The 26,108-nt window shown below is 47.3% G+C and overlaps 1 protein-coding gene across 1 annotated transcript in view; it reads left to right on the forward strand.

Moving 5' to 3' along the window:
* The first annotated feature begins 2,345 nt into the window (after window positions 1–2,345).
* PANX1 (pannexin 1) overlaps window positions 2,346–26,108 on the forward strand; it is a 168,731-nt gene continuing 144,968 nt past the window's right edge. Inside the window, exon 1 of the mRNA XM_063951448.1 lies at window positions 2,346–2,823. Coding sequence (XP_063807518.1) covers window positions 2,643–2,823 — 181 coding nt within the window. The 5' untranslated portion in view covers window positions 2,346–2,642. The remainder of the gene's footprint in view (window positions 2,824–26,108) is intronic.

Below are 26,108 nucleotides of genomic sequence, written 5' to 3' on the forward strand. Positions count from 1 at the left end.
AAAATGTGGAAAAAGTGAAGCGCTGTGAATACTTTCCGGATGCACTGTACACTGATGTACTGATTTTTACTGATATACACTGATATACTCAGACCAGCCATCAAGGGGGGACCCTCAGTTCTTTTGTCCCAGGCAGGCAATGGGGCCCGGATGGCAGTGGTGTACAAAGTGCTTAGTCTGGCAGCCATGGGGATCCAGACAGCGTCAGCGGCATTTAAAATGTAGTGCCGTCCGCCAGCAAATCGGAGCTGGTGGACCGGCAGCCAATCAGAGAAGCGGCCGCAGCAACAGCTCCTGATTGCCTGCTGGAGCGCAAGCTCAGATTTGCTGGCGGGCGGGCCCACATTTGGATGCCGCGGGCGCTGACTCCATGGCTGTCTGCCTAAACACTACGGTATGCACACATTTAAATGCCGTCGGCGATGTCATTGCTCACACACTAGGCTCAGCGTCTGCCCCCACCAACTGTCCCTCACTGCTCTGTACACACACCCTCTCCATGCTACCTATACTGATTTTTTCTGCTCTACGCCTATCATTACTGCTCCCTATACCCTTCCTTTCTGCTCCCTACACCCTTTCTCATTGCCTACCACACCTACTCCCCCTGTCCCCTACACAGATCCATCCTGCTCCCTACACCCATTGTTACTACTCCCTAAACCAATGCTTACTGCTCTCACACTCTCCAGCATTGCTCGCTACACTGATCAATACAGGTCTTCTTGCCATGGTCAGAGCAGCCGGTGACAGGGACCTCTCTCCAGTGACAGAGTTCTGAAAGAGACCATGGTCCGCGAGAGGGCTTCTGTTTCACCCACCCAGTACTGGCCACCTACCACCTCCCTAACTGTGAGGGACCTGGAGGTAAAATGTCCTTCATGTGAATCTGGTTGTTTTACAAAAAATTTTATGTTGATTTGACTTTTCACTTTTTTTTTTATTTTTAGTTCTGGCTCTCTGGCCCTAGCTTTTTCAGTGTTTTAATGTGGATGTATATATGTGTGAGTGTGTGGCTTTCCCTATCTATTAAGTATATATTCTGGTGTTTCTGTAGCGTTTACCTAATACATACCCTCAAAGCCCAAACTTTGATATTATTTGTAAACAAGTTTATGCGCAAACTGCAATTGATGCCACATCCATGTTGTAGCTCCACCCACAATACTCACAGCTCTGCCCAGGAGGGCCCTGCCTATTTTGTCAGTTCCAGGCCCCACAATTTCTGATGGCAGCCCTGGCTGTACTGCTACTTACTGATATACACTGATGTATGGATTACACTGATGTACGGCTACTTACTAATGGGTGTGGTATGCAAGTTCGACAGTAACTAGGTCGACAGTAACTTGGTCGACAGGGTCTCTAGGTTGACAGCGTCTAGGTCTACAAGTCAAAAGGTCGATATGAGTTTTTAATGTTTTTTTGGGTGTTGTTTTCTCCGTACAGTGACCGGGAACCCCAATTAGTGCACGTGTTGCCTCGCATGGCTCGCACTTTGGGCAAGGTGCCTCGCTCCGTTGCGCTCGACACAGGTTAATATTCCCAATCGTAATCCGCATGGATCGTTGTGTATGAAAAAGGTCAAAAAAAGAAAAAAATTGTGAAAAACTCATGACGACCTTTTGACCTAGAACATGTTGACCTAGAGACCCTGTCGACCTAGTTACTGTAGACCAATAGTGGTTGACCTAGTTACTGTCGACCTAGAGAGACCGGATCCCCTTACTGATATACATACACTGATGTATGGTATACACTGATGTACTCATTATACAGATAATCATTGATGTACTAATATATTATACACTGATATTTATTTATTAGCAGTTTCTTATATAGCGCAGCATATTCTGTTGCACTTTACAATTAGAACAGTTATAGAACAAAACTGGGCAAAGACAGACATAGAGGTAGGAAGGCCCTGCTCGAAAGCTTACAATCTTAAACAGATACAGTTATGTACTGATATACACTATTAGGCTGACCATACTAGCCCTTTAAACTGGGACACTCATGAATTATACAGGTTCTGTGGCTGATTATTAAAACCAGGTGAAATGCAGACTTGAAGTCAGCCAGCCACAGAACCTGTGTAATCCATGAGTGTCCCAGTTTAAAGGGCTAGTATGGCCAGCTTAACACTGATATACCGATATTTACTATTATATACACTGATTTGGCGGACATTATGGCTGTAGAGCCTCACCAGCCACTGACGTCACCGCACGCCACTGACACTGAAGCACTGATCTTCATTCTTATATACTGTTGTACTGATATATACAGATATACACTGATGTACTGATACTGATATACACTGATATACCCATATACTGAGCAGCAGCAGCAGCAGGCTGTCCCGGAGTAACCTGAGCCTGTGACAAAGCTCAGCGCCGCACGGTCACTCTCTCCTCCCGCACACACCTCAGCAGCAGCAATGTGACGGGGCAGCGGGCCGCCTCCATGTCCCCCCACACCCGCCGTCCCGCCTCCCTCACACCCGCCGTCCCGCCTCCGGGCCGGGAGCGAGCGCAGTGTGTTGCTCGGTGTGTCAGTCAGTCACACGGGCTGAGGGTATGAGGGGACACCAGCGCTGACTCCCGTATCTCCCGCTCCCCCGCGGGTGTCCCCCGGCAGCCATGGCCATCGCCCACATCGCCACCGAGTACGTCTTCTCCGACTTCCTGCTGAAGGACCCGCCGGAGTCCAAGTACAAGGGGCTGCGGCTGGAGCTGGCTGTGGACAAGATCGTGTCCTGCATCGCTGTCGGGCTGCCCCTGCTGCTCATCTCGCTGGCCTTCGCCCAGGAGATCTCCATGGGTGAGTGGTGCGGCAGTGCCATGCATGCAGCGTGCCCAGCAGCTGCTAGACACAAAGCAGGTTCTTCTCTCTGTCCTCCCTCCTTGTCTGGCTGGGAACAATACCCACATGGGGGGCATTCACCAGACCAATCTGTGCTTCTCCCTACCCTTGTAGAACTACAAATCCCAGCATTCTATCCTGGGATTTGTAGTTCCCCCACCAGCTGAGAAGCAAATGATCTGTCCACTGTCATAGACTCTTTACAAGAATGCCTGGCAGGGGGTTGGCATAGGTGGCACTATTGTGTATTGATGGGGCGAAGGCACACACATGGTCCCTTAATACATTAGCATCGTTTATCTATGGCCAATTGTATATGGCTGGTTTGTTGGTGCATTTACCATTATACCCTGCAATAAAGTACATTAACATGCAAATATGATGCATAAAATAATATGCCTCATCCTTATACCATTATTATATGTGCCATGTACTAAAGGTTATGTGATAAAGCTATAGGCATGGGATTGCTGTATTGCTGGGTAATGTGATTTATTGATTGTTTAATATTAGTGGCATTGCTGCATTATTTATAAAACTTGCCTCGCCCCAGTAAAGGCCCATGTCCACCTAAATGTTCTTTAATGCCTGTAGTTCTAAATTACTATTGAATATCATGATGTCTCCAATGTGACATACTGTACTAGTTACTGTAGATTTTTATTTTTTGGCCCCATTATATTTTTGATCTGTCAGACACAATGGGTGCAGAAAATACAAACAGGACAGGTATAGAAAAAATGGACAGGCCAAGCACGAAATAACACAGAGGTTATCTATTAACGATTATATAGTGCAGCATATTCCGTTGCACGTTACAATTAGAACAACAGTAATAAAACAAGAACAAGACCAAAAACCTGGCGCTGTGATTTATAAAATGTTGTACAGCTGCTCTCTAAGGGGCTATTGGTATAAACGCCCCTAGTATAAAGAACAATAAAAGAAAACCAAGAGAGCGCTAGTTCACATTTGATGTGGATTTTTTATTTATATTAAATGAAAAAACAATGTCTAAAACAATTGTACTTATTGCCGGCCGACAAAAACACTCTTATCACATAAAAAAACAATAATTCTAAAACAGGATAACTCCCCTATTTTTTTAAAAAACAATATGCATGAATCTATGAGTAGACTATCTATGTTCCAATGAGTGAATACTTCACAATTTATCCATGGACTATAAATGTATTCGATTGAACATGGATACAATATTGGTTATATATTTTGAGCAAAAAGATCTCTCCAGATAGATGAAGCCTATACTATATAACTCTTTAAATTCTTAGTTATATTGTAACAGTCCATGTATCAGAATGTGAACAGATGATAATGGTATTCCTGTATATACTTATACGGACAATAAGTCTCCTATATGTTGGCTTTCAAATGAGCTGTAATGATTGGTAACAATTGTTCTGACTATCAATCATCCGCTCCCAATTAATTGCGACTGTTGCGCCCGTTCTCTTCACCACATGTTTAAAGTCAGTGATCTGTGGCATATAATGAGTAGTATGGATTGAACATTTAGTATATCATGCAAATGTCTGAGAATAATCACAATGCATGTGATGGTGCTCCCGGCTGATTAACTCACCGATCACCCGTTATAAATGGAACTTGTATTTCTCACGGAAAAGATGATTCGTCCTCCCGGCCCTTAGCGGTACTCGCTTGTACTTGCAGCCTTATCCGGAGTCCGTGAATCTAAACCGATTGTATGGTTCCCTTCTCAGGTGTCGGTTCACACCGTCAGCTGGTGTGAATGCTTCCGCTCTGGTGTGCGGGCAGTGAAAGACAAGACAGACGCGTTTCTCCGCCTACTCCTCAGTATCGGCGGCTTCCTCAGATGACACTGAGGAAGCCGCCGATACTGAGGAGTAGGCGGAGAAACGCGTCTGTCTTGTCTTTCACTGCCCGCACACCAGAGCGGAAGCATTCACACCAGCTGACGGTGTGAACCGACACCTGAGAAGGGAACCATACAATCGGTTTAGATTCACGGACTCCGGATAAGGCTGCAAGTACAAGCGAGTACCGCTAAGGGCCGGGAGGACGAATCATCTTTTCCGTGAGAAATACAAGTTCCATTTATAACGGGTGATCGGTGAGTTAATCAGCCGGGAGCACCATCACATGCATTGTGATTATTCTCAGACATTTGCATGATATACTAAATGTTCAATCCATACTACTCATTATATGCCACAGATCACTGACTTTAAACATGTGGTGAAGAGAACGGGCGCAACAGTCGCAATTAATTGGGAGCGGATGATTGATAGTCAGAACAATTGTTGCCAATCATTACAGCTCATTTGAAAGCCAACATATAGGAGACTTATTGTCCGTATAAGTATATACAGGAATACCATTATCATCTGTTCACATTCTGATACATGGACTGTTACAATATAACTAAGAATTTAAAGAGTTATATAGTATAGGCTTCATCTATCTGGAGAGATCTTTTTGCTCAAAATATATAACCAATATTGTATCCATGTTCAATCGAATACATTTATAGTCCATGGATAAATTGTGAAGTATTCACTCATTGGAACATAGATAGTCTACTCATAGATTCATGCATATTGTTTTTTAAAAAAATAGGGGAGTTATCCTGTTTTAGAATTATTGTTTTTTTATGTGATAAGAGTGTTTTTGTCGGCCGGCAATAAGTACAGTTGTTTTAGACATTGTTTTTTCATTTAATATAAATAAAAAATCCACATCAAATGTGAACTAGCGCTCTCTTGGTTTTCTTTTATAGTAATAAAACAAAACTGGGTAATAACAGACAGACATAGAGGTAGGAGGGCCCTGCTCGCAAGCTTACAATCTTTAGATATGAACTCCCCATTAAAGTGCTCTGTCACAAATCTTTTAACATGAAGTAATGTACTGTATATCATGTATTTCATGTATTTCTATCACTGTTGATAACTCTATAATCAACCCTACCACACAAGCTCGCTGCCTAGGTGTCATACTTGACTCAGAACTGTCCTTTCATCCCCACATTCAATCTGTCTCAAAATCATGTTACATGCATCTAAAGGGCCCCATACACTACAGCGATATGTCTGAGGCTGAAGTCGGAGGCGATTTCCCTTGAACTCTCCCGGGAGCTTACCGAGAGTGGTTCCATACGATTTGGTACATTTTGCATGCGATATATCGTATGCGATCCCAGCCATGCCTGCGGGAACAGACATATCATGAGTGCAGCACTATCGATCTAGAGGAGCCGATCCGACCCTCACGAGAACGTGGATCGGATACACCTCCAAAATGCCCGATTTCACTCAATATATCGGGCCGAATGCCCGAAATTGGATGAAATCCGGCAATATCGTTCTAGTGTATGGGGCCCTTTACACAAGACACTGCTAAAAATAAGAATTTACTTACCGATAATTCTATTTCTCGGAGTCCGTAGTGGATGCTGGGGTTCCTGAAAGGACCATGGGGAATAGCGGCTCCGCAGGAGACAGGGCACAAAAAGTAAAGCTTTACGATCAGGTGGTGTGTACTGGCTCCTCCCCCTATGACCCTCCTCCAAGCCTCAGTTAGGTACTGTGCCCGGACGAGCGTACACAATAAGGAAGGATTTATGAATCCCGGGTAAGACTCATACCAGCCACACCAATCACACCGTACAACCTGTGATCTAAACCCAGTTAACAGTATGATAACAGCGGAGCCTCTGAAAAGATGGCTCACAACAATAATAACCCGATTTTTGTAACTATGTACAAGTAATGCAGATAATCCGCACTTGGGATGGGCGCCCAGCATCCACTACGGACTCCGAGAAATAGAATTATCGGTAAGTAAATTCTTATTTTCTCTATCGTCCTAGTGGATGCTGGGGTTCCTGAAAGGACCATGGGGATTATACCAAAGCTCCCAAACGGGCGGGAGAGTGCGGATGACTCTGCAGCACCGAATGAGAGAACTCCAGGTCCTCCTTAGCCAGGGTATCAAATTTGTAGAATTTTACAAACGTGTTCTCCCCCGACCACGTAGCCGCTCGGCAGAGTTGTAATGTCGAGACCCCTCGGGCAGCCGCCCAAGAAGAACCCACCTTCCTTGTGGAGTGGGCTTTTACCGATTTTGGCTGTGGCAGGCCTACCACAGAATGTGCAAGCTGAATCGTACTACAAATCCAGCGAGCAATAGTCTGCTTAGACGCAGGAGCGCCCAACTTGTTGGGAGCATATAGTATAAACAGCGAGTCAGATTTCCTGACTCCAGCTGTCCTTGAAATGTATATTTTTAAAGCTCTGACAACGTCCAACAACTTGGAGTCCTCCAAGTCGCTTGTAGCCGCAGGCACTACAATAGGTTGGTTCAGATGAAATGCTGACACCACCTTAGGGAGAAAATGCGGACGAGTCCGCAGTTCTGCCCTGTCCGAATGGAAAATCAGATATGGGCTTTTGTAAGATAAAGCTGCCAGTTCTGACACTCTCCTGGCCGAAGCCAGGGCTAGTAGCATGGTCACTTTCCATGTGAGATATTTCAAATCCACAGTTTTTAGTGGTTCAAACCAATGAGATTTGAGAAAGTCCAAAACAACATTGAGATCCCACGGTGCCACTGGAGGCACCACAGGGGGCTGTATATGCAGCACTCCCTTAACAAAAGTCTGGACTTCAGGAACTGAAGCCAATTCTTTTTGGAAGAAAATCGACAGGGCCGAAATTTGAACCTTAATAGATCCCAATTTGAGACCCATAGACAATCCTGATTGCAGGAAATGTAGGAATCGACCCAGTTGAAATTCCTCCGTCGGAGCACTCCGATCCTCGCACCACGCAACATATTTTCGCCAAATGCGGTGATAATGTTGCGCGGTTACTTCCTTCCTTGCTTTAATCAAAGTAGGAATGACTTCTTCCGGCATGCCTTTTTCCTTTAGGATCCGGCGTTCAACCGCCATGCCGTCAAACGCAGCCGCGGTAAGTCTTGAAACAGACAGGGACCCTGCTGAAGCAAGTCCCTTCTCAGAGGTAGAGGCCACGGATCTTCCGTGATCATCTCTTGAAGTTCCGGGTACCAAGTCCTTCTTGGCCAATCCGGAACCACTAGTATCGTTCTTACGCCTCTTTGCCGTATAATTCTCAATACTTTTGGTATGAGAGGCAGAGGAGGAAACACATACACCGACTGGTACACCCAAGGCGTTACCAGCGCGTCCACAGCTATTGCCTGCGGATCTCTTGACCTGGCGCAATACCTGTCCAGTTTTTTGTTGAGGCGAGACGCCATCATGTCCACCATTGGTCTTTCCCAACGGGTTACCAGCATGTGGAAAACTTCTGGATGAAGTCCCCACTCTCCCGGGTGAAGGTCGTGTCTGCTGAGGAAGTCTGCTTCCCAGTTGTCCACTCCCGGGATGAACACTGCTGACAGTGCTATCACATGATTCTCTGCCCAGCGAAGAATCCTTGCAGCTTCTGCCATTGCACTCCTGCTTCTTGTGCCGCCCTGTCTGTTCACATGGGCGACTGCCGTGATGTTGTCCGACTGGATCAACACCGGTTTTCCTTGAAGCAGAGGTTCTGCCTGGCTTAGAGCATTGTAGATTGCTCTTAGTTCCAGAATGTTTATGTGAAGAGACGTTTCCAGGCTCGACCACACGCCCTGGAAGTTTCTTCCTTGTGTGACTGCTCCCCAGCCCCTCAGGCTGGCGTCCGTGGTCACCAGGATCCAATCCTGTATGCCGAATCTGCGGCCCTCCAATAGATGAGCACTCTGCAACCACCACAGAAGAGATACCCTTGTCCTTGGAGACAGGGTTATCCGCTGGTGCATCTGAAGATGCGACCCTGACCATTTGTCCAACAGATCCCTCTGGAAAATTCTTGCGTGGAATCTGCCGAATGGAATTGCTTCGTAAGAAGCCACCATTTTTCCCAGGACTCTTGTGCATTGATGTACAGACACCTTTCCTGGTTTTAGGAGGTTCCTGACAAGCTCGGATAACTCCTTGGCTTTTTCCTCCGGGAGAAAAACCTTTTTCTGAACCGTGTCCAGAATCATCCCTAGGAACAGCAGACGTGTTGTCGGAATTAACTGGGATTTTGGAATATTCAGAATCCACCCGTGCTGTTTTAGCACTTCTTGAGACAGTGCTAATCCCATCTCTAGCTGTTCTCTGGACCTTGCCCTTATTAGGAGATCGTCCAAGTATGGGATAATTAATACGCCTTTTCTTCGAAGAAGAATCATCATCTCGGCCATTACCTTGGTAAAGACCCGAGGTGCCGTGGACAATCCGAACGGCAGCGTCTGAAACTGATAGTGACAGTTCTGTACGACGAACCTGAGGTACCCCTGGTGTGAGGGGTAAATTGGAACGTGGAGATACGCATCCTTGATGTCCAAGGATACCATAAAGTCCCCTTCTTCCAGGTTCGCTATCACTGCTCTGAGTGACTCCATCTTGAACTTGAACTTCTTTATGTACAGGTTCAAGGATTTCAGATTTAGAATAGGTCTTACCGAGCCATCCGGCTTCGGTACCACAAATAGAGTGGAATAATACCCCTTTCCTTGTTGTAAAAGGGGTACCTTGACTATCACCTGCTGAGAGTACAGCTTGTGAATGGCTTCCAAGACCGTCACCCTGTCGGAGGGGGACGTTGGTAAAGCAGACTTCAGGAAACGGCGAGGTGGATCCGTCTCTAGTTCCAACCTGTACCCCTGAGATATTATCTGCAGGATCCAGGGATCTACCTGCGAGTGAGCCCACTGCGCGCTGAAATTCTTGAGACGACCCGCCCCCGAGTCCGCTTGAGAAGCCCCAGCGTCATGCTGAGGCTTTTGTAGAAGCGGGGGAGGGCTTCTGTTCCTGGGAAGGAGCTGCCTGTTGCTGTCTCTTCCCCCTTCCTCTGCCTCGTGGCAGATATGAATATCCCTTTGCTCTCTTGTTTTTAAAGGAACGAAAGGGCTGCGGTTGAAAAGTCGGTGTCTTTTTCTGTTGGGGAGTGACTTGAGGTAAAAAGGTGGATTTCCCGGCTGTAGCCGTGGCCACCAAATCCGATAGACCGACACCAAATAACTCCTCCCCTTTATACGGCAAAACTTCCATATGCCGTTTTGAGTCCGCATCGCCTGACCACTGTCGCGTCCATAAACTTCTTCTGGCCGAAATGGACATAGCACTTACCCGTGATGCCAGTGTGCAGATATCCCTCTGTGCATCACGCATATAAAGAAATGCATCCTTTATTTGCTCTAAAGACAGTAAAACATTGTCCCTATCCAGGGTATCAATATTTTCAATCAGGGACTCTGACCAAGCTACCCCAGCACTGCACATCCAGGCTGTCGCTATAGCTGGTCGTAGTATAACACCTGTATGTGTGTATATACTTTTTTGGATATTTTCCATCCTCCTATCTGCTGGATCTTTAAGTGCGGCCGTCTCAGGAGAGGGTAACGCCACTTGTTTTGATAAGCGTGTGAGCGCCTTGTCCACCCTAGGAGGTGTTTCCCAGCGCGCCCTAACCTCTGGCGGGAAAGGGTATAAAGCCAATAACTTCTTTGAAATTAGCATTTTTTTATCGGGGGCAACCCACGCTTCATCACACACCTCATTTAATTCATCTGATTCAGGAAAAACTATAGGTAGTTTTTTCACACCCCACATGATACCCTGTTTTGTGGTACCTGTAGTATCAGCAATATGTAACGCCTCCTTCATTGCCAAAATCATATAACGTGTGGCCCTACTAGAAAATACGGTTGATTCGTCACCGTCGCCACTGGAATCAGTGCCTGTGTCTGGGTCTGTGTCGACCGACTGAGGCAAAGGGCGTTTTACAGCCCCTGACGGTGTTTGAGGCGCCTGGACAGGCACTAATTGATTGTCCGGCCGTCTCATGTCGTCAAACGACTGCTTTAGCGTGTTGACACTATCCCGTAATTCCATAAATAAAGGCATCCATTCTGGTGTCGACCCCCTAGGAGGTGACATCCCCATATTTGGCAATTGCTCCGCCTCCACACCAATATCGTCCTCATACATGTCGACACACACGTACCGACACACAGCAGACACACAGGGAATGCTCTTAACGAAGACAGGACCCCACTAGCCCTTTGGGGAGACAGAGGGAGAGTTTGCCAGCACACACCAAAAGCGCTATATATGACAGGGATAGCCTTATAATAAGTGCTCCCTGTATAGCTGCTTTAATAATATAGTTTTGCCACAATTTTGCCCCCCCTCTCTTGTTTTACCCTGTTTCTGTAGTGCAGTGCAGGGGAGAGCCTGGGAGCCTTCCTGACCAGCGGAGCTGTGTGAGGAAAATGGCGCTGTGTGCTGAGGAGATAGGCCCCGCCCCTTTTTCGGCGGGCTCGTCTCCCGCTCTTTAGTGGATTCTGGCAGGGGTTAAATATCTCCATATAGCCCCCGGAGGCTATATGTGAGGTATTTTTAGCCAAAAAAGGTTTTCATTTGCCTCCCAGGGCGCCCCCCTCCCAGCGCCCTGCATCCTCAGTGACTGCCGTGTGAAGTGTGCTGAGAGGAAAATGGCGCACAGCTGCAGTGCTGTGCGCTACCTTAAGAAGACTGAGGAGTCTTCTGCCGCCGATTCTGGACCTCTTCTCGTTTCAGCATCTGCAAGGGGGCCGGCGGCGAGGCTCCGGTGACCATCCAGGCTGTACCTGTGATCGTCCCTCTGGAGCTAATGTCCAGTAGCGAAGAAGCCAATCCATCCTGCACGCAGGTGAGTTCACTTCTTCTCCCCTAAGTCCCTCGTTGCAGTGATCCTGTTGCCAGCAGGACTCACTGTAAAATAAAAAAACCTAAGCTAAACTTTTCTAAGCAGCTCTTTAGGAGAGCCACCTAGATTGCACCCTTCTCGGCCGGGCACAAAAATCTAACTGAGGCTTGGAGGAGGGTCATAGGGGGAGGAGCCAGTACACACCACCTGATCGTAAAGCTTTACTTTTTGTGCCCTGTCTCCTGCGGAGCCGCTATTCCCCATGGTCCTTTCAGGAACCCCAGCATCCACTAGGACGATAGAGAAACTCAAATCCATGCTCTCATTATCTCCAGCAATAATTGTTGCAATAGTCTCCTTACTGGTCTTACCAAAAAGACTCACCACTACAATCCATTCTGAATGCAGCTGCGAGGCTGATATTCCTCGCTAGACGTTCATCGTCTGCAGACCCACTATGTCAGTCCCTCCATTGGTTACCTGTATTCTACCGTATTCAATATAAAATTCTGTTACTTACATACAAGGCTATTAACCATACTACACTAACATACATCTCTTCACTCATCTCAAAATATCTCCCAACCCGGCCCCTTCGTTCTTCACAAGATCTACGTCTCTCATCCACACTCATTACTTGCTCCCATGCACGATTACAGGACTTTCTTCTGGCTGCACCCACTCTGTGGAATGCCCTACCACGCACAATAACACTCTCCTCTAGTCTTCAAACCTTCTAGCATTCCCTGAAAACTCATCTATTCAGGCAAGCTCATCAAATGCCAGACCCACCCACATAACCTTCATAGCTTTCCTATCCAATTATATCCCCGCAGTACAGTCCACACACATCCCCCACATATTTAATTCTTCACTCTCCCTTCCTCCTGACCCTGGTTCATCACTGCTGTGATGTGATATCATGTAGCCGACCAATGCCTATTTCCCCATAGAGTGTAAGCTTGCGAGCAGGGCCCTCCTACCTCTGACTGTTTGTTTTGACCCAGTTTTGTCTTCTAATTGTGTCCAGTTGTAAAACTCAACGGAATTTGCTGCGCTATATAAGAAACTTATTAATAATAATAATAATGTATAAGAATGGCTTATATCAAGAATTATATCTCTGTCATTTGATACATTTCAATAAAGAAGATTAAGAGCCTGGAATATATTTCATTCCTATCTCCAAGCTCAGTGATGGACAACATGTGGCACTGGGGCCACATGCAGCCCCCCAAGCCGTCACTTGCAGCCCCCAGTTCCTTCTTGCTTTATTAAATTTGTTTGTTAGCTTGTCTTGCTTGTTTAGTAAGGCTTTGGTGCTTGAGAACAAAAATGGTTGACAGAACCTCCTTTATTTCTAAGTAATTTTAGCCTGATCCTCATATATGTGGCGATAGGAGAAACAGAGGCCAAACTATTGGGGAGCAATTGTACCCTGCGTCTTATTTAGACCGATTATAACAATTCTGGTCTGGTATTTGTGAAAATGTAAGCAGAGGATTAATTAAATTATTGGTTGAGTGTTTGGCTTCCTTTAACATGCCAGTTACCCGGGGGGTTCGGGTTGGCCTGGCCAGTCCCAATATTGAGTACTGGTGGATGTGGGCACCATTACTTACACATTCCTAAGGGTTTTGTCCTACTTTTGTAGGGATGATTCTGTGGGTGGCAGAAGGGTTAGGTTGATTGGAGTCGGGAGTTCAAATAATGTCCATTACGGAGAAAGGGAGACTGACCATGGCCTCTGCTAAGCCCCAAGCTTAAGTTTGTTCTTCCAAATAAAAAAAAGGGCAACGTTGTCAAGTGTTTCCCCTCCCGGGCCGAGCGGTTGGCGGCCGCCCATGCACACTGAGCGTTATGACCATTCATATCGCTCAGCAACGTCACGCAGTGGCTGGCCGTGCATGCAACTACCGGACGACAGTCCAGATCGAGCATGCATGCACTGCCGACAGCGACGATCATTGCCGACCCACGGGGCCGTGCATCGATCGTCGCTGGTGGCATACACACTTGCCGAGAAAATGTGCAACGTCGCTCAGGAAGGGGGAAAATGAGCGATGTCGCTCATTTTCTCCACAAGTGTGTTTGCACCTTTAGTTGTAGAAACAAACCAGTTGGCAAATGGTAACTATTGAACAGGTACAATATTCTAGGTAGAATTGTATAATTTATTTTGCCACTATATGGCAGGACTATAAGACCTCATAATAACATGCCTTTAGTTAGTGGGACAACATTTAAGGGGTGGGGGGTGGATTCAGTTCCCTGACGTCAATGCGATGTGCGGAACGCCACATATCTAATGGCCTATTCTTATTTTTGCTCCGTTTCCTAAAGACATGTTTGGATCGATTGCTTCTGTCTAGTTCATAATAGGAAACTTTCCCATTAGAGAGAGAATGCTTCTTTGGTAATGAGGTATTGTAAGCTGAAGAGTAAGTTTGTGTTTACCCACTAGCATTTTCAGAGTTTGGACAAATACTAGGGGCGATGATGGGGAAACCCTGATGGGTACCATTCTAAGGGGGGAATTCAAATGTTTGAAAAGTCTGTTCCGTGGCTGTTTTTACCTGTCTATTAGATAGGAAAAAACAGACACCCAACTGACTTTTCAAACAAGTCTTTTCAAACAATTGAATCTCCCCCTAAATGTGCATGAATGAAAGCCATTACTGGAGACTCTTGCTGAGGTATTGGAATCTAGATGAAGAATAGATCCCAACATTTGGCGTTAGAAATCAAACTAGTCAAATCTGCAACATGTAACCCCAGTGGAGTTGGTCAGTGGCTAACTCGTTTAATGCACAATATTGAGGGTGTATAGGGGCAGAGTTAATTAAGTATGCTAGCCATTGGGTTCTGGCGGCTATGAGCGTTACTCACTGTAGCCGATTTCTGTTCACAGCCTATTGGGGTGTGAAGGTGCTGGGCCAATCCATGTAGAGTGGTCCAGCCCTGGTTGCTTAACTTTTTTTTTTTAGTGTGTGATGACCCCCTTAAGTTAGTAGTCAGAAACCACCATTACTTTATTTTATTTACCTTCATATGAAGATGGCTGCCATTTTTGTATCATGGCGTATGACATTTTTCACTGTTGCGGATACTTGGGGTAAATGCAGTATCTCCGTTCAGAAAAGTCATAGAAAGCTGGGATAAAAACTATTATTTTCATCACATCTCAAGCTACATTTTTGTCATATAACTATTTCCCTACCTCACTACCTTTATGACTGAAATTTAAGGCCAAAGTTAATGGTCAGATTTAAACAAAAAAAAAGTATGTTTTTGGATTGTGTTTCAGTGGGAAGGAATAAAACTTCAGAGCTGTAATTTTGTTTGGGAATAGTTTTATCCTCAAAGACTCTGCAAACACATTTTGAGTTATCTATCTTGTGAATATACAACCCTTGGAAGTTGATACCCAAAATGCCTACACCAATCCTGCATTTTACTTACTGTGTGCTCAAAGTTTTCTTTTTATATCTGTGTCTTGTCAATTGCTGTATTACTTAAAGCTTCTGTATTATCTGCATTGTGTTTTGATGTCTGTACAGCTCCTTGAGTCCTGTTGGAGAAAGAGCACTATATAAATAATATTATTATTAAACATAGAATTTGACGGCAGATAAGAACCACTTGGCCCATCTAATCTGCCCCTTTTTTATTTTACCATTTTTTTTAAATCTCAAACCTTATTTGATCCTTATTTCTTTGTAAGGATATCCTTATGTCTATCCCATGCATGTTTAAATTGCTCTACTGTCTAAGCCTCTACCACCTCTGATGGGAGGCTATTCCACTTGTCCACTACCCTTTCTGTGAAGTAATTTTTCCTCATATTTCCCCTGAACCTCCCCCCTCCAGTCTCAGTGTATGTCCTCATGTCCTATTGCTTCTCTTCATTTGGAGAATGTTTCCCTCCTGGACCTTGTTAAAACCCTTGACACTGTACATTTGACAGCATCTATCATGTCCCCCCTTTCCCTTCTCTGCTCCAAACTATACATATTAAGATTTCTTAGTCTTTCTGGATTATGTTTTGTGCTGTAGGCCATGCACCATTTTATTTGCCCTTCTTTGTACAGTCTCAAATTTATTACAGGTTGAGTCTCCCTTATCCAAAATGCTTGGGACCAGAGGTACTTTGGATATGGGATTTTTCCGTATTTTGGAATAATTGCATACCATAATGAGATATCATGGTGATGGGACCTAAATCTAAGCACAGAATGCATTTATGTTTCATATACACCTTATACACACAGCCTGAAGGTCATTTTAGCCAATATTTTTTATAACTTTGTGCATTAAACAAAGTGTGTCTACATTCACACAATTCATTTATGTTTCATATACACCTTATACACACAGCCTAAAGGTAATTTAATACAATATTTTTAATAACTTTGTGTATTAAACAAGGTTTGTGTACATTGATCCATCAGAAAACAAAGGTTTCACTATCTCACTCAAAAAAGTCTGTATTTCGGAATATTCCGTATTTCGGAATATATGGATATGGGATACTCAATCTGTAATATCCTTTTGAAGATATGGCCTCCAGAACTGTACACAGGATTCTAGATGAGGCCGTACCAATGACCTATACAGTGGCATTATTACTTCTTTCTCTAACGTCCTAAGTGGATGCTGGGGACTCCGTAAGGACCATGGGGATTAGCGGCTCCGCAGGAGACTGGGCACAACTATAAAGAAAGCTTTTAGACTACTGGTGTGCACTGGCTCCTCCCACTAAGACCCTACTCCAGACCTCAGTTAGATTCTTGTGCCCGGCCGAGCTGGATGCACACTAGGGGCTCTCCTGAGCACCTAGAAAGAAAGTATATTTTAGGTTTTTTATTTTCAGTGAGATCTGCTGGCAACAGACTCACTGCAGCGAGGGACTAAGGGGAGAAGAAGCGAACCTACCTAACAGGTGGTAGTTTGGGCTTCTTAGGCTACTGGACACCATTAGCTCCAGAGGGATCGACCGCAGGACCCGACCTTGGTGTTCGTTCCCGGAGCCGCGCCGCCGTCCCCTTTACAGAGCCAGAAGCACGAAGAAGGTCCGGAAAATCGGCGGCAGAAGACTTCAGTCTTCACCAAGGTAGCGCACAGCACTGCAGCTGTGCGCCATTGCTCCTCATGTACACCTCATACTTCGGTCACTGATGGGTGCAGGGCGCTGGGGGGGGGCGCCCTGAGGGCAATAAATAACACCTTGGCTGGCAAAATATACATCATATATAGTCCCAGAGGCTATATAGATGTAAAATTACCCCTGCCAGTATCACAGAAAAAGCGGGAGAAAGTCAGCCAAAAAGGGGGCGGGGCTTCTCCCTCAGCACACTGGCGCCATTTTTCCCTCACAGTTCCGCTGGAAGGAAGCTCCCTGGCTCTCCCCTGCAGTCTGAGAATACTACAGAAGGGTAAAAAAGAGAGGGGGGGGGGCACTAAATTAAGGCGCAGTATAGATATATATATATATGTAATATATATAAAAAAGCAGCTATAGGGAAAACACTCATTGATAGTGGGATCCCAGTGTTATATAGCGCTCTGGTGTGTGCTGGCATACTCTCTCTCTATCTCCCCAAAGGGCTTTGTGGGGTCCTGTCCTCTGTCAGAGCATTCCCTGTGTGTTTGCGGTGTCGGTACGGCTGTGTCGACATGTTTGATGAGGAGGCTTATGTGGAGGCGGAGCAGATGCCTGTAAATGTGATGTCACCCCTTGCGGGGTCGACACCTGAGTGGATGGTGCTGTGGAAGGAATTACGTGATAATGTCGACTCCTTACATAAAAGGTTTGACGACATACCTAATGTGGGACAGCCGGCTTCTCAGCCTGTGCCTGCCCAGGCGTCTCAAAAACCATCAGGGGCTCTAAAACGGCCGCTACCTCAGATGGTTGACTCAGATGTCGACACGGATACTGACTCCAGTGTCGACGACGAAGAGACTAATGTAACTTCCAGTAGGGCCACACGTTACATGATTGAGGCAATGAAAAATGTGTTGCACATTTCTGATGTTACCCCCGGTACCACAAAAAAGGGTATAATGTTTGGAGAGAAAAAACTACCAGTAGCTTTTCCTCCATCTGAAGAGTTAAATGAAGTGTGTGAAGAAGCGTGGGCTTCCCCTGATAAAAAGATGGTAATTTCTAAGAGGTTACTAATGGCGTACCCTTTCCCGCCAGAGGATAGGTCACGCTGGGAAACATCCCCTAGGGTGGATAAAGCGCTCACACGCTTGTCAAAGAAGGTAGCACTACCGTCTCCGGATACGGCCGCCCTGAAGGAATCTGCTGATAGAAAGCAGGAGGCTATCCTGAAATCTATATATACACACACAGGTGTGATACTGAGACCGGCTATAGCTTCAGCCTGGATGTGCAGCGCTGCTGCTGCGTGGTCAGATTCCCTGTCAGAAAATATAGATACCCTAGACAGGGACACTATTTTGCTAAACGTAGAGCATATAAAAGACGCACTTCTATACATGAGGGATGCACAGAGGGATATTTGCCGGCTGGCATCCAAAATTAGTGCAATGTCCATTTCTGCCAGGAGAGGGTTATGGACTCGGCAGTGGACAGGTGATGCAGATTCCAAACGACACATGGAAGTTCTGCCTTATAAGGGTGAGGAATTGTTCGGGGATGGTCTCTCGGACCTCGTTTCCACAGCAACAGCTGGGAAGTCTACATTTTTGCCCCATGTTACCTCACAACCAAAGAAAGCACCGTATTATCAGGTACAGTCCTTTCGGCCCAATAGGGGCAAGCGGGTTAAAGGCGCGTCCTTTCTGCCCAGAGGCAGAGGTAGAGGGAAAAAGCTGCAGCATACAGCCAGTTCCCAGGAGCAAAAGTCCTCCCCCGCTTCCTCTAAGTCCACAGCATGACGCTGGGGCTCCACAGGCAGAGCCACGTACGGTGGGGGCCCGTCTCAAGCATTTCAACAATCAGTGGGCTCGCTCACGGGTGGATCCCTGGATCCTTCAAATAGTATCTCAGGGGTACAAACTGGAATTCGAGACGTCTCCCCCCCCGCCGTTTCCTCAAATCTGCCTTGCCAACCACTCCCTCAGGCAGGGAGGCAGTGTTACAGGCAATTCAAAAGCTGTATTCACAACAAGTGATAGTAAAGGTGCCCCTACTTCAACAAGGAAGGGGTTACTATTCCACAATGTTTGTGGTACCGAAACCGGACGGTTCGGTGAGACCCATTTTAAATTTGAAATCCTTGAACACATATATCAAAAAATTCAAGTTCAAGATGGAATCGCTCAGGGCGGTTATTGCAAGCCTGGACGAGGGAGATTACATGGTATCGCTGGACATCAAGGATGCTTACCTACATGTCCCCATTTCTCTAACGTCCTAGTGGATGCTGGGGACTCCGAAAGGACCATGGGGAGTAGCGGCTCCGCAGGAGACTGGGCACAAAGTAAAAGCTTTAGGACTAGCTGGTGTGCACTGGCTCCTCCCCCTATGACCCTCCTCCAAGCCCCAGATCTTTGTGCCCGGCCGAGAAGGGTGCAATCTAGGTGGCTCTCCTGAGCTGCTTAGAAGTAAAAGTATACTTAGGTTTTTTTATTTTCAGTGAGTCCTGCTGGCAACAGGCTCACTGCAGCGTGGGACTAAGGGGAGAAGAAGCGAACTCACCTGCGTGCAGAGTGGATTGGGCTTCTTGGCTACTGGACATTAGCTCCAGAGGGACGATCACAGGCCCAGCCATTGATGGGTCCCGGAGCCGCGCCGCCGGCCCCCTTACAGATGCTGAAGCAAGAAGAGGTCCATAAATCAGCGGCAGAAGACTTTCCTGTCTTCATAAGGTAGCGCACCGCACTGCAGCTGTGCGCCATTGCTCTCAGCACACTTCACACTTCGGTCACTGAGGGTGCAGGGCGCTGGGGGGGGGGCGCCCTGGGAAGCAATGAATTTACCTTATTTGGCAAAAAATACATCACATATAGCTCCTGGGCTATATGGATGTATTTAACCCCTGCCAGTTTTCCAGAAAAAAGCGGGAGAAGAGCCCGCCGTGAAGGGGGCGGGGCCTATCTCCTCAGCACACAGCGCCATTTTTCCCACACAGCTCCGCTGGTAGGAAGGCTCCCAGAATCTCCCCTGCATCCTGCACTACAGAAACAGGGTAAAAAAGAGAGGGGGGCACTTATTTGGCGAAATAACAGATATAAGCAGCTATAAGGGATAGACACTTATTGTAAGGTTGTCCCTATACATATATATAGCGCTCTGGTGTGTGCTGGCAAACTCTCCCTCTGTCTCCCCAAGGGGCTAAGTGGGGTCCTGTCCTCTATCAGAGCATTCCCTGTGTGTGTGCTGGGTGTCGGTATGTGTGTGTCGACATGTATGAGGAGGAAAATGATGTGGAGGCGGAGCAATTGCCTATAATGGTGATGTCACCCCCTAGGGAGTCGACACCTGAATGGATGGCCGTAATTAAGGAATTACGTGACAGTGTCGGCACGTTACAGAAAACTGTTGACGACATGAGACAGCCGGCAGCTCAGTTAGTGCCTGTCCAGGCGTCTCAAACACCGTCAGGGGCTATAAAACGCCCGTTACCTCAGTGGGTCGACACGGACCCAGACACAGACACTGACTCCAGTGTCGACGGTGAAGAAACAAACGTATTTTCCAGTAGGGCCACACGTTACATGATCACGGCAATGAAGGAGGTTTTGCACATCTCTGATACTGCAAGTACCACGAAAAGGGGTATTATGTGGGGTGTGAAAAAACTACCCGTAGTTTTTCCTGAATCAGATGAATTGAATGAAGTGTGTGATGAAGCGTGGGTTACCCCCGACAAAAAACTGCTAATTTCTAAAAAAATATTGGCACTATATCCCTTCCCACCAGAGGTTAGGGCTCGTTGGGAAACACCCCCTAGGGTAGATAAGGCGCTCACACGCTTATCAAAACAAGTGGCGTTACCGTCTCCAGAAACGGCCGCCCTTAAGGAGCCAGCAGATAGGAGGCTGGAAAATATCCTTAAAAGTATATACACACATACTGGTGTTATACTGCGACCAGCAATCGCCTCAGCCTGGATGTGCAGTGCTGGGGTGGCTTGGTCGGATTCCCTGACTGAAAATATTGATACCCTGGACAGGGACAATATATTATTGACTATAGAGCATTTAAAGGATGCATTCCTATATATGCGAGATGCACAGAGAGACATTTGCACTCTGGCATCAAGAGTAAGTACGATGTCCATTTCTGCCAGAAGAGGATTATGGACGCGACAGTGGTCAGGGGATGCGGATTCCAAACGGCATATGGAAGTATTGCCGTATAAAGGGGAGGAGTTATTTGGGGTCGGTCTATCGGACCTGGTGGCCACGGCAACGGCTGGGAAATCCACCTTTTTACCCCAAGTCACCTCGCAGCAGAAAAAGATACCGTCTTTTCAGGCTCAGTCCTTTCGTCCCCATAAGGGCAAGCGGGCAAAAGGCCACTCATATCTGCCCCGGGGCAGAGGAAGGGGAAAAAGACTGCAACAGACAGCTTCTTCCCACGAACAGAAGCCCTCCCCCGCTTCTGCCAAGTCCTCAGCATGACGCTGGGGCCTTACAAGCGAACTCAGGCACGGTGGGGGCCCGTCTCAAGATTTTCAGCGCGCAGTGGGCTCACTCGCAAGTGGACCCCTGGATCCTGCAGGTAGTATCTCAGGGGTACAAATTGGAATTCGAGACGTCTCCCCCTCGCCGGTTCCTGAAGTCTGCTTTACCAACGTCTACCCCCGACAGGGAGGCGGTATTGGAAGCCATTCACAAGCTGTATTCCCAGCAAGTGATAATCAAGGTACCCCTCCTACAACAGGGAAAGGGGTATTACTCCACGCTGTTTGTGGTACCGAAGCCGGACGGCTCGGTGAGACCCATTTTAAATCTGAAAGCCTTGAACACTTACATAAAAAGGTTCAAGTTCAAGATGGAGTCACTCAGAGCAGTGATAGCGAACCTGGAAGAAGGGGACTACATGGTGTCTCTGGACATCAAGGATGCTTACCTCCATGTCCCAATTTGCCCTTCTCACCAAGGGTACCTCAGGTTTGTGGTACAGAACTGTCACTATCAGTTTCAGACGCTGCCGTTTGGATTGTCCACGGCACCCCGGGTCTTTACCAAGGTAATGGCCGAAATGATGATTCCTCTTCGAAGAAAAGGCGTCTTAATTATCCCTTACTTGGACGATCTCCTGATAAGGGCACGGTCCAGAAAACAGTTAGAGGTCGGAGTAGCACTATCTCAAATAGTACTACGACAGCACGGATGGATTCTAAATATTCCAAAATTGCAGCTGATTCCGACGACACGTCTGCTGTTCCTAGGGATGATTCTGGACACAGTACAGAAAAAGGTGTTTCTCCCGGAAGAGAAAGCCAGGGAGTTATCCGACCTAGTCAGGAAACTCCTAAGACCAGGCCAGGTGTCAGTGCATCAGTGCACAAGGGTCCTTGGAAAGATGGTGGCTTCTTACGAAGCGATTCCATTCGGCAGATTCCACGCAAGAACTTTTCAGTTGGATCTGCTAGACAAATGGTCCGGATCGCATCTTCAAATGCATCAGCGGATAACCCTGTCTCCAAGGACAAGGGTGTCTCTCCTGTGGTGGTTACAGAGTGCTCATCTCCTAGAGGGCCGCAGATTCGGCATTCAGGATTGGGTCCTGGTGACCACGGATGCCAGCCTGAGAGGCTGGGGAGCAGTCACACAGGGAAAAAATTTCCAGGGCTTGTGGTCAAGCATGGAAACGTCACTTCACATAAATATCCTGGAACTAAGGGCCATTTACATACAATGCCCTAAGTCAGGCAAGGCCTCTGCTTCAGGGTCAGCCAGTATTGATCCAGTCGGACAACATCACGGCAGTCGCCCACGTAAACAGACAGGGCGGCACAAGAAGCAGGAGGGCAATGACGGAAGTGGCAAGGATTCTTCGCTGGGCGGAAAATCATGTGATAGCACTGTCAGCAGTGTTCATTCCGGGAGTGGACAACTGGGAAGCAGACTTCCTCAGCAGACACGATCTTCACCCGGGGGAGTGGGGACTTCACCCAGAAGTCTTCCACATGATTGTAAACCGTTGGGAAAAACCAAAGGTGGACATGATGGCGTCTCGCCTCAACAAAAAACTGGACAGATATTGCTCCAGGTCAAGGGACCCTCAGGCAATAGCTGTGGACGCTCTGGTAACACCGTGGGTGTACCGGTCAGTGTATGTGTTCCCTCCTCTTCCTCTCATACCAAAAGTACTGAGAATCATAAGAAGGAGAGGAGTAAAGACTATACTCGTGGCTCCGGATTGGCCAAGAAGGACTTGGTACCCGGAAATTCAAGAGATGCTCACGGAAGACCCGTGGCCTCTACCTCTAAGACAGGACCTGCTCCAGCAGGGACCATGTCTGCTCCAAGACTTACCGCGGCTGCGTTTGACGGCATGGCGGTTGAACGCCGGATCCTGAAGGAAAAAGGCATTCCGGAGGAAGTCATCCCTACCCTGATCAAAGCCAGGAAGGATGTAACCGTACAACATTATCACCGTATTTGGCGTAAATATGTTGCGTGGTGCGAGGCCAGGAAGGCCCCTACGGAGGAATTTCAACTGGGTCGATTCCTACATTTCCTGCAAACAGGACTGTCTATGGGCCTCAAATTAGGGTCCATTAAGGTTCAAATTTCGGCCCTGTCGATATTTTTCCAAAAAGAACTAGCTTCTGTTCCTGAAGTTCAGACGTTTGTCAAGGGAGTACTGCATATACAGCCTCCTTTTGTGCCTCCAGTGGCACCTTGGGATCTCAATGTAGTGTTGGGATTCCTAAAATCACATTGGTTTGAACCACTCACCACTGTGGACTTGAAATATCTCACATGGAAAGTGGTAATGCTGTTAGCCCTGGCTTCAGCCAGGCGTGTATCAGAATTGGCGGCTTTATCCTATAAAAGCCCTTACCTAATTTTTCATACGGACAGGGCAGAATTGAGGACTCGTCCTCAATTTCTCCCTAAGGTGGTTTCAGCATTTCACTTAAACCAACCTATTGTGGTGCCTGCGGCTACTAGGGACTTGGAGGATTCCAAGTTGCTGGACGGAGTCAGGGCCCTGAAAATATAGGTTTCCAGGACGGCTGGAGTCAGAAAATCTGACTCGCTGTTTATCCTGTATGCACCCAACAAGCTGGGTGCTCCTGCTTCTAAGCAGACGATTGTTCGTTGGATTTGTAGTACAATTCAGCTTGCACATTCTGTGGCAGGCCTGCCACAGCCAAAATCTGTAAAAGCCCATTCCACACGGAAAGTGGGCTCATCTTGGGCGGCTGCCCGAGGGGTCTCGGCTTTACAACTTTGCCGAGCAGCTACTTGGTCAGGGGCAAACACGTTTGCTAAATTCTACAAATTTGATACCCTGGCTGAGGAGGACCTGGAGTTCTCTCATTCGGTGCTGCAGAGTCATCCGCACTCTCCCGCCCGTTTGGGAGCTTTGGTATAATCCCCATGGTCCTTTCGGAGTCCCCAGCATCCACTAGGACGTTAGAGAAAATAAGAATTTACTTACCGATAATTCTATTTCTCATAGTCCGTAGTGGATGCTGGGCGCCCATCCCAAGTGCGGATTGTCTGCATTACTTGTACATAGTTATTGTTACAAAAATCGGGTTATTGTTGTTGTGAGCCATCTTTTCAGAGGCTCCTTCTGTTATCATGCTGTTAACTGGGTTCAGATCACAAGTTGTACGGTGTGATTGGTGTGGCTGGTATGAGTCTTACCCGGGATTCAAAATCCTTCCTTATTGTGTACGCTCGTCCGGGCACAGTATCCTAACTGAGGCTTGGAGGAGGGTCATAGGGGGAGGAGCCAGTGCACACCAGCTAGTCCTAAAGCTTTTACTTTGTGCCCAGTCTCCTGCGGAGCCGCTATTCCCCATGGTCCTTTCGGAGTCCCCAGCATCCACTACGGACTATGAGAAATAGAATTATCGGTAAGTAAATTCTTATTTTACCATCCTCACCAGGAGTACCTCAGGTTTGTGGTACAAGATTGTCATTACCAATTCCAGACGTTGCCGTTCGTTCTCTCCACGGCTCCGAGGGTCTTTACCAAGGTAATGGCGGAAATGATGATACTCCTTCGAAGGAAGGGAGTTTTAATTATCCCGTACTTGGACGATCTCCTGATAAAGGCGTGGTCCAGAGAGCAGTTGTTGGTAGGGGTAGCACTATCTCGGGAAGTGCTACAACATTCCAAAGTCACAGCTGGTCCCTACGACACGCCTGCTGTTCCTAGGGATGGTTCTGGACACAGAACAGAGAAAAGTGTTTCTCCCGGAGGAGAAGGCCAAGGAGCTGTCATCTCTAGTCAGAGGCCTCCTAAAACCAAAACAGGTGTCGGTGCATCACTGCACGCGGATCCTGGGAAAAATGGTAGCTTCCTACGAAGCGATTCCATTCGGCAGGTTTCATGCAAGAACCTTTCAGTGGGACCTGTTGGACAAGTGGTCCGGATCGCATCTTCAGATGCATCGTCTGATAACCCTGTCTCTAAGGACAAGGGTGTCTCTGCTGTGGTGGCTGCAGAGTGCTCATCTTCAAGAGGGCCGCAGATTCGGCATTCAGGACTGGGTCCTGGTGACCACGGATGCCAGCCTTCGAGGCTGGGGAGCAGTCACACAGGGAATAAACTTCCAAGGGCTATGGTCAAGTCAGGAGACTTCCCTACAAATAAATATTCTGGAGCTGAGGGCCATTTACAATGCCCTCAGTCAGGCAAAACCCCTGCTTCAAAATCAGCCGGTGCTGATCCAGTCAGACATCACGGCAGTCGCCCATGTAAACCGACAGGGCGGCACAAGAAGCAGGACGGCGATGGCAGAAGCCACAAGGATTCTCCGATGGGCGGAAAATCACGTGTTAGCAGTGTTCATTCCGGGAGTGGACAACTGGGAAGCAGACTTCCTCAGCAGGCACGACCTCCACCCGGGAGAGTGGGGACTTCATCCAGAAGTCTTCCAACTGTTTGTAAACCGTTGGGAAAGGCCACAGGTGGACATGATGGCGTCCCGCCTAAACAAAAAGCTAGAAAGATATTGCGCCAGGTCAAGAGACCCTCAGGCGATAGCTGTGGACGCTCTAGTGACACCGTGGGTGTACCGGTCGGTTTATGTGTTCCCTCCTCTTCCTCTCATACCAAAGGTACTGAGGATAATAAGGAGAAGAGGAGTAAGAACTATACTCATTGTTCCGGATTGGCCAAGAAGAGCTTGGTACTCGGAACTTCAAGAAATGACCTCAGAGGACCCATGGCCTCTGCCGCTCAGACAGGACCTGCTGCAGCAGGGGCCCTGTCTGTTCCAAGACTTACCGCGGCTGCGTTTGACGGCATGGCGGTTGAACGCCGGATCCTGAAGGAAAAGGGCATTCCGGAGGAAGTCATTCCTACGCTGATTAAAGCTAGGA

The sequence above is a fragment of the Pseudophryne corroboree genome, chromosome 2 (genome assembly GCF_028390025.1).
Source record: "Pseudophryne corroboree isolate aPseCor3 chromosome 2, aPseCor3.hap2, whole genome shotgun sequence".
Classification (NCBI taxonomy): domain Eukaryota; kingdom Metazoa; phylum Chordata; class Amphibia; order Anura; family Myobatrachidae; genus Pseudophryne; species Pseudophryne corroboree.